Genomic DNA, 13890 nt, shown 5'->3' with positions numbered 1-13890 from the left:
TGTGTGTCTGTGTGTGTGTCTGTGTGTGTCGGTGTGTGCGTGTGTGTGTGTGTGTGTGTGTGTGTGTGTGTAGGGAGGTGTCTTTCTCTCTCTGAACGTCAATCTCTTCTTATCACTCCCTCCTCTACCCGCGTCTCTGCCTTGCTCGGGTCTTTTTCCCCTCCCTCAATGTGCCAGCTCTTCCCAGTCCGGGGTCGAAAGAAAACAGTTCTGTTGCCAGGGGCAACCACAGCCCGCCCCGGGCTGCTGCGCGCAATGCATCCCGGGACTTGTAGTCTGCGTTTGTGGACAAGCCGTTCTCGGGGCGAGACCGAGAACTTCCCCTCCCGGCGTGCCTCGCGGCTTGGGCGGGGCGCTGTGGAGGTGCTTGGGGACTCCGGACGCCCACCTCGCCTTTTCTGGGACATTTTGGGGTCGGGATTCCGGTATCCGCGAAGCCGAAGGGAAAGTGGGGGAATCCAAGGCCTACCCTGCCCCCACAAAGGAGGCGTCTTCCGCCCGGTATTCTTCCAGCCACCTCCAGACATCCGACATCACCCAAGGACAAAAGATAGGGCGCGGGGGTGACACCGAAAATTGACCTAGGATCCCCACTGCGTTCTTTTCAGCTCTCCTTGTCACCAGCATCTCGCCCCCAGGTTCTATACCCATTCTCTCTGGTGTCTTCCAGAGAAAGGTCAGGCACGGGGTGGGGGATGGGGGGACGAGGCGCCCTTCGAAAAGGCGGGGATTGGTGTAGGTCTGAGCTATGAGGTGGACACTGCAGAGACTAATAGGAGGCTTTTCTTCACCAAAAAGGAGTGTGTGTGTGTTCAGGTGACCCTTACCTCACTTGCAATGTTGTTATTAGGCGCTATTGAGTCAATTTTGTACCGACAGTGATCCCTTGTGACACAGCAGAACTGCCCCATTGGGTTTTCTAGGCTATAATTAAAAATATATATATTATTGAGTTTGGTCAAAGTTTCCCATTTAACAATTTCTACACATATCGTTCAGCGACATTGGTTACATTTTCCACGTTGTGACAACATGGTCATTTCTGTTCTTGTTCCATTTCCATTATTCTTGCTTCCCTGCCCCCACCCCACCCCCTTCTCATTTTTTCTTTAGGGCAAATGTTGACCTGTGTTTGGTCTCAAATAGACTTTAAAAAAATATATATATAAAAGGAGCGCAGTACTCACAGGTGATATTGTTTATTTTATGGGCCAATCTGTTATTTAGTTGATTAGTTTTAGTTCAAAGTTTAAAGAGTATCTCAGGGTGATAGTCTCGGGGGTTCCCAAGGTCTCTACTGGTCCAGTAAGTCTGACCTTTTTTAAAGATTTTGAGTTGGGTTCTACAATTTTCTCGCATTCTGTCTGAGACCCATCTATTGTGACCCCGGTTAGAAACCCGGTTAGAAAGGTTGGTAGTGGTAGCTAGGCACCATCTACTTCTTCTAATCTCTGTCTAGGCTGTAATCTTTATGGGAGCAGATCGCCAGGTCTTTCTCCTGCAGAGCTATAGTGTGGGTTTGAACCTCCAACCTTTCCGTTAGCAGCTGAGTGCTTAACTACTGTGCCACCAGGGCTCCTTGCAATACCTCTGCCCAACTGGCTTTTGCGGGTGTAGGTGTGGCAAATGGGTTGCATGATCCTGGATTTATGGATCTACTTTTGATTCTCCTCAGCTTGGGAAAAATGATGTACTGCAGGGGTTGTTGGAGGTAATTCATTTGATCTTTCTTTATAAAGGTCTTCTGTTGAGCAGGTGTATCAGGGAGCCTAGAGCTGGAGGCAGGTGGAATTAATAGTGGAAATGTAGGCAGTGTCAGATCTTGTTAGTTGCCCTTGGGTTGATTCTGACTCATGCCAACCCTATGTGTGCAGACTAGAAGTGCTCCGTAGGGTTTTCAAGGCCATGGCTTTCCGAAGCAATCGCCAGGCCTGTCTTGTAAGATACCCCTGGATGGGTTTGAACCATCAACCTTTTGGTTAGCACTTAACTCTTTGCACCACACGGGGACTCCCAGGCCAGATCCTGAAGGTCTTGAGTGCAGGACAGAAGGGGCTTTGATGTTATCTGTAGGCAGTGTGGAATGGGATATGGAAGGTGTCATGGATTGAATTATGTCCCCCCAAAAATGTGTGTATCAATTTGGCTGGGCCACGATTCCCAGTATTGTGTGATTGTCCTCCATTTTGTGATTGTAGTTTTATGTTAAAGAGGATTAGGGTGGGATTGTAACACCCTTACTAAGGTTACATCCCTGATCCAATCTAAAGGGAGTTTCCCTGGGGCGTGGCCTGCACCATCTTTTATCTTACAAGAGATAAAAGGAAAGGAGGCAAGCAGAGAATGGGGACCTCACACCACCAAGAAAGCAGTGCTGGGAGCAGAGCAGGTCCTTTGGACCCGGGGTCCCTGCGCGGAGAAGCTCCTGGTCCTGGGGAATATTGATGAGAAGTCTGATAGAGAAAGCCTTCCCTTGGAGCTGACGCCCTGAATTTGGACTTCAGCCTGCTTTACTGTGAATAAATAAATTTCTCTTTGTTAAAGCCATCCACTTGTGGTATTTCTGTTATAGCAGCACTAGATGATGAAGACAGAAGGGTTTGAGCAGAGGGGCGGGATCGAATCTGGATGCTGGAAGAACCCCTCTGGGACCAGCATGGGCTGGAGGTAGAATGATCAAGGAGGAGGCTGGGATAATAGCTCAGGTGAAAGAAAATGAAACCTGTGCTGGGTCAGGAGCCAGGAGAGAAGGGGGCAGATATGAATGGTGTTTAGGAGGAAGAATGGACAGTGTTTGATGAGCAGCAGATATAGTCAAGTTCCTGGGTTCTCAGCCCTGAGAGGCTATTACTGAGAGGGGAAACTCGAGAAGAAGGGTCAGTTTTGGAGGAAAGATGCTGGACCCACATTGGGACACTATTTTTTTTTTTTTTTTAATTGTGATTTAGGTGAAAATTTACAGAGCAAGTTAGTTTCTCATTCAAAAATTTACAAATTGTTTCATGGCACTGGCTGCAATCCTGCACTGTGTCGGCATTCTCCCCCTTTTCACCCCACGTTTCATCGTGTCCATTCCTCCTGTTTTCCTGACCTCTCCCACCTTCTGGTCTTTGTTCCTGGGCAGGTGTTGCCCATTTGATCTAGTATACTTGACTAAGCTAAGCAGCACATTCCTCACATGTGATGTTGTCTTATAGGTCTGCCTAATCTTTGGGCTGAAAGGTGACCTTTGGGAGTGGCTTCAAGTCCCGAGTGAGAAGGTGTCGGGGGGCCATAGTCTTGGTGGTTCCTCCAGTATCTGTCAGACCAGTAAGTCTGGTGGGACACTATTTCTGAGGTGGAGTCCCTGGGTGGTGCAAACTGTTAACCTACTCGGCTGCTCACCAAAGGCCGGAGGTTCAAGTCCACCCAGAGGTGCCTTGGAAGAAAGGCCTGGTGATTTACTTCTGAAAAAATCAGCCATTGAAAACCTTATGGAACACAGTTCTACTCTTGACACACATGGGGTGGCCATGAGTTGGAATCAACTTGACAACAACTGGTTATTTCTGAGGGGCTCATGGTATCCAAGGAGGAAGAACTCTTGTTCATTTCTATCCCACTCAGCTCACTTAGAAGACCCAGACTCACTAGCTAGTATTTTCTGACAAAGTCAAGATTGTCTTGGCCCCAACCCCCTTCTCCCACCTGACCCAGGAATCTGGGCCTTGCTCCCATCCTAAAGCCCTCCCCAATAATAAAGAACACACAAGTCCTTCTTTAATGTTATATTGAGATTAAAAAAAGAAAACATTATGGATTTGGGAGTAGGGGAAGGGATGAGCCTCCTATGATTGACAGCAGGAGCTGATAGGGAACCAGAAGCTCTAGGGAATTAAAAAAAATAAAATATATATTTATACATTTATATATATCACGTCATGCAAGTGAGTCCCAGAGAAGCAGGAAGCAGCAGCAGGAATAACTAGAACACAGAAACACACGTGCGCACACACCACACACTCAAGCAATACGATTCTTCTGGCTATTGCGGCAGCAACTCCCTCCTCCCAAAAAAAAAAAAGAAATTGAAAAGAAATGTCCCTCTTAAAGAACAGGACCGCCCAGTAAATTTTGCCCTCATGACCAGAAAAAGAAAAAAAAATTAGGCTGATACTGCCTTTAAGGCCGGCAGTGGCCACTTTATTCTCCTTCCTGAAAAAGCAGGACAAGTTATTTTTAACACTGAGGCTTGAAGGCTGTATTGCTGGCCATCCCACCCCCCACCCCGCAAGTACTTCAAACACTTGTCTTCAAGACAATGTGGATCTTCACTTGGCTTCTTTTTTTCAGATCCTACAGACCATAGCATCCACCCCTCGCTCCCTATAAGATGGCCTCTAGGCAGTGGGTTTTTTGTAAGCCTAACAAAAATTCTGGAGCCAGGCCAGGGCCTAGGGACTGAAGGTCTCTGCTTAAAGCGTCTGCCCACTGGAAATTATTGACCTCCAGAGTTTTTTAACTTAAAAGGGAGGTGCACTGTATACCTTCCTCCACTGGGAGAAAGGGGGGTCCCATCCCTAGCTACCCACCCCCACCAAACACATATACACATCCACACTGACTAAGGCACGGCTAGGGCAGGCAGGCATGCTTTGGCAATGAGGCCCCTTGGGAGACCCAGGGCATGAATAGCTGCAATGAGGGGTGGTGGGGTGCGTGAGCTCAGCACCTTTGGAGGTGGGGAGGGAAGAAAGAAGTCTCAGGGCTCCCAAGGAAACAGGAAGGAGGAAGATGGGAAGGGGAACTCGGAAGAAGGAAGATGGGAGGAGGAAACAGGGAGAGAAATCCAAAGAAGGAAGATGGCAGGAGGAACAGGAGGAAGAAAACTGGGAACAGAAAACAGGAAGAAAATCGAAAGAGGAAACAGGAAGGAGAAAGATGGGAAGATGTGGGTGGGAAATAGGCAGATGAGAAAACAAACAGGAAAAGCAGGAGAACAGACAAAAAGAAGAAAAAGGAGTGAGAAGAAAAGAGAAATGGCTCAGAACAAAATAGATGTGGGCAACAAAACAAAACAGAGAAAACAGAACAGGAAGAAAGAGGAGAAAAGGAAGCAAAGAAATGGAAGAGAGCAAGATGAACGAGAGAGGCAGTGACGAGGGTTAGGAGAAAGGCGAGACAGGAGGTGGAAACTAGAAAAAAAGAAGAAGCCATAAGAACTAAGTCAGGAAAACCCAGGAAGGTGTAAAGAACAACAAGGTTGGCGAGAGGGGAAATGAGAGCCCTTTAGACCCTGACAAAGACTAGGCGGGCGGAGTACACCAGGTCGGCCACATAGGCCAGCAGGTTGATGGCTGTCAAGATGGCGACGGCCAGCCGGCGGTCCCAGGAACAGATGTAGTAGCTGTGCGACTTACTGCAAGTCACATCCCAGGACCTCCGGGGATAGCCGCCGTAGCGCTCGTCGAATTGGTAGAGGGGCCAGATGACAAGGGCAGTGGCATAGAAGAGGACAGAGAGCAAGGCCAGCCCTGAGAGAAAGGTGGGGAAGGAGATGGGCAGCACATTGGTGCAGTCGCCCAGGTTCAGTAGGATGGCCACGGCTGCCAGGATGAAGCAGATGGCGTACACAGCCACACACCACTCCAGCGCCGCCTTGTGCTGGTACAGACTGGTGTTAGTGAGGAAGGTGAAGATGACACAAGCCACGAAGGTCTCTAGGACCTTCAGCAGCCCTGGCACAGTGGCCATGTATCCCGTGATCTCACCAGGCCGGGCCCGGGTCCAGGCCACTTCAGTGGCATAAGCCACGAAAGCTATACAGGAGAAGGCGGTGGCGGCGATGGCATGGTCCCGGACGCGGCCGTGGGGCTGGAACTGGACGTAGGTGGTGGGGTAGATGATGGAAGTGGAGAGGCAGAAGAGGGCGGCGTAGCAGGCGTAGGTGATGGGGAAGTTGCGCCAGGACAAGGGGAATCGGGGCTGGAGCCCGCAGACCTCAACGATGAGAATGATCAGGGTCACCGCAAAGCAGAAGCACCAGGTGAACATAGACCAGTCACCCATGGGCCCTGTCCAGGCATTCACGCTGGCCACCAGAGAGAAGGCGACGCAGGTGGACAGCAGCTGCAGCAGACGGAGGAGTCCCAAGGGCTGAGTCAATGCCCGAGGGGACCCCACAATGGTGGGGGAACCCAGGCCCGAGGATGACGACGTGGTGGTCGTGATGGTCGTGCGGGTCACCGTCACTGGCATGGCTGGGAAGGGGAAAGCATGTATATTCTATATTTGCTTTTACTTTAGCATTTTATTAATTCTATAGATTCTCAATTTGTAGAAACTTATTGTTAAAACAAGGAACTCTGGTGGCACAATGGTTAAGTGCTCAGCTGCTAACCAAAAGGTTGGTGGTTTGAACCCACCCATCGGTACTGTGGAAGAAATGCCTGACAAACTGCTTACGTTAATATTACAGCCTTGAAAACCCTACAGAGCAGCTCTATAGGCAGTCCCCAGATTACGAACGAGATCTGTTCCTAAGTCTGTCTTTAAGTCGAGTTTGTAGGTAAGTCGAAACAGGAACAGGTATATACAATTCTTATTTAGTGTCAGTCAAATGTTTGTTTTAGTATGTAGTACACATTTTACCTTTCAATGCACATAAAACACTTAAGAAACACTTCCAAATATACTAAAACATCTTAAACATAGTAATACAGTACATAATAATAATGCAGTAATAATAAAAGTAACTACATACAGTACTGTACTGAAGACAGAGAAAGAATCTGTGTGTGTGTGTATATGTGTAGGTATATAGTACTGTAAAACAAAGTAAACAGTTCTTAAAACAGTTTAGATAGAAAAAAAAGAAAAAAGATCATGATTAAAGGTTAACACTGTCATTCCATACATGTCCTGCATACAGAAAGGAGCATTCGTGAGGTAACCTTATGGTAACAATGTTAACATTAATAATTGGGTGATGCAGAAGATGTGTGTGTTTGTTATTATCAGCCATTGTATTTAACTCAAATAGGCTTTATGGCAGACTATTCTTAAATACCAGTTGTCCAATAAATCGGATGTTCTTAACCCAGGGACTCACTGTACTCTGTAACACACGGGGTCAACATGAGTCAGAATCTACTTAACGGCAACTAACAACAGAACACACTAAATGACTCTCTGAGCCAAAGCATCCTTCCCTGCTGTTATGTATTGAACTGTGTCCCCTAAAAATACATGTCGTAAATCCTAACCCCTATACCTGTGGTTTAAGGAGACCTGGTGGCACAACAGTTAAGCACTAGGCTGCTAACCAAAAGGTCGGTAGTTCGAACCCACCAATGGCTCCACAAGAGAAAAGACCTGGTGATCTGCTCCCATAAAGATTACAGCCTTGGAAACCCTATGGGCCAGTTCTACTCTGCCCTATAGGATTGCTAAGAGTAGGAATCGACTTGATAGTACCCAATAACAACATACCTGTGGTTACAATCCCATTTGGGAATAGGTTTTCTTTGTTATGTTCATGAGGAAGTATTAGTGTAGGGTGTGTCTTAAATCAATCCCTTTGACATATAAAAGCAGATTAAACAAGCAAGCAAGGAAGCAGATGGGGGAAGGTAGATACCAGGCCCCATGAAGATCACTAAGGAACCAAGGAGCACATGCTAAAAAGAGACAAGGACCTTTCCCAGAGCTGAGAGAAAAAGCTTTCCCCTAGAGCCAGCACCCTGAATTTGGACTTCTAGCCTCCTAAACTGTGAGAAAATACATTTCTGTTTGTTAAAACCACTCACTTGTGGTATTTCTGTTATAGGAGTCCTGGATAACTAAGACACCTCTGGTGGCTCTGCCTCCCTCCTCTCCCCCTCCCCCCCCCAAAAAAAACCACCATCTCTCAACTTCCTCCCTTTGAATACTCAGGATTCTGCACCCAGCCCCTCTGCCCAACTTCCTTCTTTCACCCAAAAGGCCTAGACATTTCCAGCCTCCACAAACCCAGTAGTCCAACCTCCACTTTCTAACTTTCTCAGGGACCCACAGCTGATGGGAATGCCTAACCTCTCAATCTATCTGTGCTCATAGAGCAGGTTTCTGCTCTCAGCTCCTGGAAGACCAGGAGATCCCCCTCCTTCTGGGCGGTGGAGACCATTCCAACTCACGGCGACCCCACATGTGTCAAAGTAGAACTGTGCTCCATAGGATTTGCAATGGCTGATTTTCCAGAAGCAGATCGCCAAGCCTTTCTTCTAAGGCACCTCTGGGTGGATGCAAACCCCCAACCTTTCACTTAGTAGCCGAGCATTCAACCATTTGTGCCACCCAGAGACTCCTAACTCCCACCAGGTGGAGTATTTTAACCCAAAGGAAGCAGAGCTTTCTCCTCCCTGTCTCCCATACCCTGGACATTGAGTCCACCACCCCTCAGAAACCCAGCCAGCTGGTTCCCCAGCTTCTAGGAAACTCAGCTCCCAAAATTCCTGACAGTCCCGTGCCCCAGCCCCTTCCACTGAACACTCTAGGCCCCCAGTGTCCAGTTATCCAGCTTTAGACCTCAGGACTCTGGGCCCTCAGCCTTGAGCATCCCAAATGTCTCATACTCTGTGAACGAACTTCATTCTTGTGTCCCTCAAGACCCTCAGCAATCCAGTAGTCAGACTCTTGGGAATCAGGCCCCCAGATCCTTTCTCAGGCCCTAAAATGTCTAACCTCTCAGCTGACACTCCCAAAAGACTCAGGAGGACTCTCTTGGCCACAGGGAAATAAAATTTCCTCCTTCCAGAGCCAAGCTCACAGGTGTGAAATAGCACAGGCTTTAACCCCTTCAGGGCCCAGCTCAGGATAAGCTTCTTCCTTAGTTTCCAAAATGTCTGGGCCCCTCTCCCTTGGAACCCAGGCTCCCAAGTCCTTCTCTTTCAGGATCTAAGAAGCCTGACCCCCAGTCCCTCCTCCCTCAGACCCAGGAGTCCAGGTCCCCAGACCTCCTCCCTCAGGCCAGGAGTCCTGACTTCCAGCCCCTCCTCCTTCGGATCCAGGAGTCCAGGCCCCCGATCTCCTCCCTCAGACCAGGAGTCCAGGTTCCCAGACCCCCCCACCCCCACCCCCTCATAGTCCACTCACCAGCGATCTCAGCTCAGGACCCAGACAGGGAAAAATCTGGCTGTGCAGGCGGATTAAGTCAGACACCTGGAAAAAGCTGGTCAGAAGACAGGAGGGGGAAAGAAGACTTCAGCGTCCAGTGTAGCTTGGACTCCGCCCTCCAGAGACCGAGGCGGCTCAGCTGGTGCGTGGCTCTCGGCTAGGGCAGGAACTTGGCCACAAGCCCTCAAGGGATTCAGAAGGTGACTTCCGGGACCCCTGCCACGCCCCTCTCCCCCTCCAACGGCAAAAATGTCGTGGGCGGCATTTAGAGAACAAGGTGCAAGGGCGCGCCCCGCAGGCCAGCGCGGGGGCGCTCGGGGACTTAACCCAGCGGAGACCCGGGAGCTGCGTGGCTGGCTGGAGGGCGGAAGGGCCCGGGGCGGTGGCTGCGGAGGCGGGCAGCCGGCCAGCCCCGAAGTCTCCGCGCCTTATAAGGGCCTCCAAGCTGTAGGCCCAGCCATCTGGAATGTGGTGGGGACCCGGAGGCGGCTCCGGGATCCTTTCCCCGCCCCGGCCTCCGGGATTGCTCGCTCCTCTCCTGGATTTCTGGAGAGTGGGAACCCTGATGACTCCCAAGTCCCAGAAAGAGGACTGGGAACCTGAATTTCTAGGTCCTTAAAAGTGTAAGTTTTGGGTCCCCTCTATTAATATGGATGGGCAGGAACCTGGGTGGTGCAAACATTTGCTAATCCAAAGGCTGGCGATTTGAGTCCACTCAGCTGCACCGCAGAAGAAAGGCCTGGTGATATGCGTCGGTAGAAGATTGTTGTTAGGTGCCAGTCAAGTCGTTTTTCGACTCATAGCGACCCCATGTGACAGAGTAGAACTGCCCCATGGGGTTTTCTAGGCTGTAATCTTTAAGGGAGCAGATTTCCAGGCCTTTCTCCCTCGAAGTGGCTGGGTGGATTCAAACCACCCGCCTTTTGGTTAGCAGTTGAGCACTTAACCGTTGCCGCCACCAGGGCTCCTGGCTAAAAGATTACAGCCATTGAAAACCCTGTGGAGCACAGTTCTACTCACACGTGGGTTCTCCATGAACAAGAATCGATTGGACAGCAACTAACGGCAACATAGGGGTGGGCTCTTGCATCTCTAAAAGAATAGTGGGTTGACAACCCGGACTCCTGGGTTCTCCTTGTCCCCACCCCTCACCTCCCTCCAGGCCGAAAACTGCTCACGCTGTTGGAATGAAGCCCTGGGGTAAGTAGCCACGCTTCACCGCCTCTCCTGGCTGGAAAGCAGGCTGGGCCTCCGGGACACCTGGGAGGTGCCACAAGGGAGTCAGGCACCTCCTCCTCCCCCACCCCTTTCAGAACCTGTTAGGAGGAAGTTGGAAGAGGAAGGGGCATAGCTCATTCACTGTCGGTGGAAGGTGGGTTAGCAGGGGGACCCCTGGCTCATACCCGCGGAGGGGAGGGGTCCATTCCCGCCCTCACGGCCTCCAGCTGAGGTCAGAGCTTTGGAACGCACAGGCGGAGAGGGAGAGGAAACACGCCGCCTTCAGGCGTCCTCGCACGAGCCACACCCAGAGCCTTTACTTTCTCCCCATCACTACACCCGGATCGCTCACAAGACTCAGAACCCGGCCTCGACACCCCAGCCGCTGCTCTCTCTACTTCTCTCGCCCGGGAGTGCTGGGCTCTACCTCGTCCTCTCTGGGCTTCAGGATATGACCACCTTCCCAGCTCCATCTTCACCTTAAGATCTCAGGCCTCGGCCTTTCTTAGGGAGTCTAAAGTTCGGATTCTGCTCCCTGGATGGGGAGGACGTCAGTAATTCTGAACCCCAGTCACTCTCTTACCCAAACCCAGGACACCCCACCCCAAGCTCCTCCCCACTTGAGGACCCAGGCATTCCAGATTCCAATCCCCTTCAACCTGGGACCTAGGAGTCCCAATCCCTCTATTCCCCCAGACCCAGGAGTCCAGGCTTCCAGCCCAGTCCTCTCTCAGACCTAGGAGTCCGAGCCCCCAGCCCCTTCCTCCTTCAGACCCAAAGTCCGGGCCCTCAGCCTCTCCTCCATCAGACCCAGCAATGCAGGTCTCCATTTCCTCCCCCCCCCTTTCAAACGCAGGAGGTCTAGGTCCCCAGCCCTCTCCTCTCTTAGAACCCAGGAGTCCCAGCCCAGCCCGTGTCTTTCCAGGGACCCAGGCGTTCTGAATCCCAGCTCACTCCTCCTTCTGGACCCAGACGTTCCCGGACCGCTACTCTACCCTCTGGGATCCCCGCAGCCTCACCTCGCGGGCAGTGGCGGTTGCGGCCGGAGACAAGAGGGCGACAGCTGCAGATTAGAAGGGGCTGCAGGCCGGGTGGGGTTGGCCGGCTGGGGAGCGCGCGGGTGGGGCCGTGGGCGGGGCTGCAGCCTCAACTTAGAAGCCCAGGCAAGGGACTTCCCCGAGCCAGGGCTATCCCCGCTCCGCCCTTTGAGGGCGGGGCCTGCACCGGGCCTCGCCCACCCGTCTGTAACTACCGCTGATCTCCCGCCCTCCCCACCAGCAATGAGGGTGGAGGGCTGAGGTCACCGTTGCCAGGGTGACAAAACAGCAAGACACAGCAGCTGGCGGAGTGGGGGCTCCTGTGGGTTGCCCTTCCTGACACAGCCTTGGAGAAGTCTCCAGCAGAGGCCCCGGAAGGCCGTTGCCATAGCAACCCGCCTGTATAGGGTTTGTTTAGGACCAAGCCTCCAGCCAAGGCCCAAGCCCCCCTCAATTATTTCTCTCCCTCCTTGTCCCCTCGTCTGCGCCGGCCCTGCTAGACGAGGATGACCGACACGTTGGACACCTGGGTCTCAGCTAGGTGGGGGACCGCAATCCTCAGTTTTACGGGGTTTGCGGGCTAACTGTAGTTGTCTTCTGTCTCTGAAAGAGGAGAGAGTTGAGGGTGCTGATCCCTGGGTTTTAAGGGGTTGACTGGAGAGGGGACAGAATTCCTAGGCCCCAGAGGGTAGGAGTTGGTGGCACGGACTCCTGGTTTCCACATAGTGCCTAGGATGGAGGCCCAGATTCCTGGCCCCCAAGAGCAAGAGAAGCTGGCGGCTCAGATCCTGGGTTTTGAGAGATGTGATTGCAATCCAAGCCTCCCGGGTCTGGGATAGAGAGATATTTTTGGCCTGCATCCCTGGCTTCTGGATCGAGGGAGGGGATCGGGGCCTAGAACCCTTAATGAGGACGGGGCTGGGGGTTGGGGGCTCTTGCAAGAAAGGAGAGGACCCCAATGGGAACAGATGCCGGCGCCCCAGAGCAGAGGGGGTGGTGGCTCAGGGCTGGGCTGCGGGGATGCTGTTTTTAGGGGCGACTCTGCAACGCACTGGTGGGGCGCAGAAGAAAGAGGAAGCTTATGATTGGGACGCCGGGCCCCGGGCAGAAAGGGACGGGAAACCAGGACGCCTGGGTCGTTCCTCCTGGCCGCGCTACTCACCGCTCTCTGCAGTCGCCGGGGGCGCGGCCTCGCTGGCGCTGCCTCGGGGCGGGGCCTGGTGGCGGCTGCGGACGCTGGGCGACGCTGAGCTAACCGGACGATGTCCCTCCTCTGCCTTTGGGCTCCTTCCAGGCCGACAACTGAGGAGGCTTTGAGGGGGAGCCACAGGGTAGAAGCCGCGTGAGTCGCCAAGGGAGGGGTCCGAGGGGGCCGGTTTACCCGGCGACGTTCCCTTCGGAGATGGGAGGAACTGTGTGCTCTGCACAAGGTGGGGGAGGGAGGGAAGGAAGGAGGTAGATTCTGTATGCTCCCTTATGTGTCCCTGCAAAGAGGGGAGAGATCCCTGGGTGGTGAAAACGGTTTGCATGCCACTACTAACCTAAAGGTTGGCGATTCAAACCCACCCAGCAGTGCTGCGCAAAAAAGGCCTGTGGATTTGCTTCCAAAAGATTATAGCTAAGAAAACCCTATCGAGCAGTTCTACTCTGTAACATGGGGTCGCCATGAGTTAGAATCAACTCAAGGCAACTAACAACAACTAACCTAAAGACTGGCACTTGGAACCCATCCAGCGGTGCCACAGAAGAAAGGCCTGGTGATCTGCTTTCCTAAAGATTACAGCCAAGAAATTCCTATATAGCGAAGTTTCTGTAAAGATTACGGTCAAGAAAACCCTACAGAGTCTGTGGGGACCATGGTCTTGGGAACATCTAGCTCAATTGGCATAACATAGTTTATAAAGAAAATGTTCTACATTCTACTTTAGTGAGTAGCGTCTAGGGTCTTAAAAGGTTGTGAGTGCACAATGGAATACTACACAACGATAAATTCATGAAACATCTCATAACGTGGAGGAATCTGGAAGGTATTATGCTGAGTGAGTCGCAAAGGACAAATATTGTATAAGACCACTATTATAAAAACCCAAGAAAAGATTTAAACACAGAAGACAACATTCTTTGATGGTTACGAGGGTGGGGAGGGAGGGAGGGGGTATTCACTAATTAGAAAGTAGAAAAGAATTATCTTAGGTGAAGGGAAGGACAACACACACTACAGGGGAAGTCAGCACAACTGGACTAAACCAAAACTAAGAAATTTCCTGAATACAACCAAACACATCAAGGGACAGAGTAGCAAGGGTGGAGATCTGGGGACCATGCTTTCAGGGGACATCAAGGTCAATTGGCATAACACAGTTTCTTAAGAAAATGTTCTGCATCCCACTTTGGTGAGTGGCGTCTAGGGTCTTAAAAGCTAGTGAGCGGCCATCTACGATGCATCAATTGGTCCCAACTACTTGGAGTAAAGGAGAATGAAGAACACCAAAGACACAAGGAA

General features: G+C 51.5%; 1 protein-coding gene across 2 annotated transcripts; it reads right to left on the bottom strand.

Annotated features, from left to right (window-relative positions):
- Nucleotides 1-3758: 3758 nt before the first annotated feature.
- On the bottom strand, nucleotides 3759-11477 carry MYADM (myeloid associated differentiation marker). 2 transcript variants are annotated; one of them, XM_004381737.2, is made up of 3 exons: nucleotides 11370-11477; nucleotides 9112-9187; nucleotides 3759-6239 (listed from the first exon to the last, which is right to left on the bottom strand). In XM_004381737.2, exon 3 carries the CDS (start codon nucleotides 6235-6237, stop codon nucleotides 5269-5271), a length of 969 nt encoding a protein of 322 aa, XP_004381794.1. In that variant the 5' UTR covers nucleotides 6238-6239; nucleotides 9112-9187; nucleotides 11370-11477; the 3' UTR covers nucleotides 3759-5268. The 2 variants fall into 2 exon arrangements, with proteins under 2 accessions (XP_004381794.1, XP_023592089.1); XM_023736321.1 differs by having other exon boundaries at nucleotides 10153-11438.
- Nucleotides 11478-13890: the final 2413 nt, after the last annotated feature.

The sequence above is a fragment of the Trichechus manatus genome, unplaced genomic scaffold (genome assembly GCF_000243295.1).
Source record: "Trichechus manatus latirostris isolate Lorelei unplaced genomic scaffold, TriManLat1.0 scaffold00087, whole genome shotgun sequence".
NCBI lineage: Eukaryota > Metazoa > Chordata > Mammalia > Sirenia > Trichechidae > Trichechus > Trichechus manatus.
The sequence above is the reverse complement of the archived record's forward strand: the minus strand, read 5'-3'. Positions and strand labels throughout refer to the sequence as shown.

Excerpts from the sequence above, each read along its gene's own strand:
- MYADM (XM_004381737.2), bottom strand. The coding sequence starts at position 6,237 with ATGCCAGTGACGGTGACCCGCACGACCATCACGACCACCACGTCGTCA.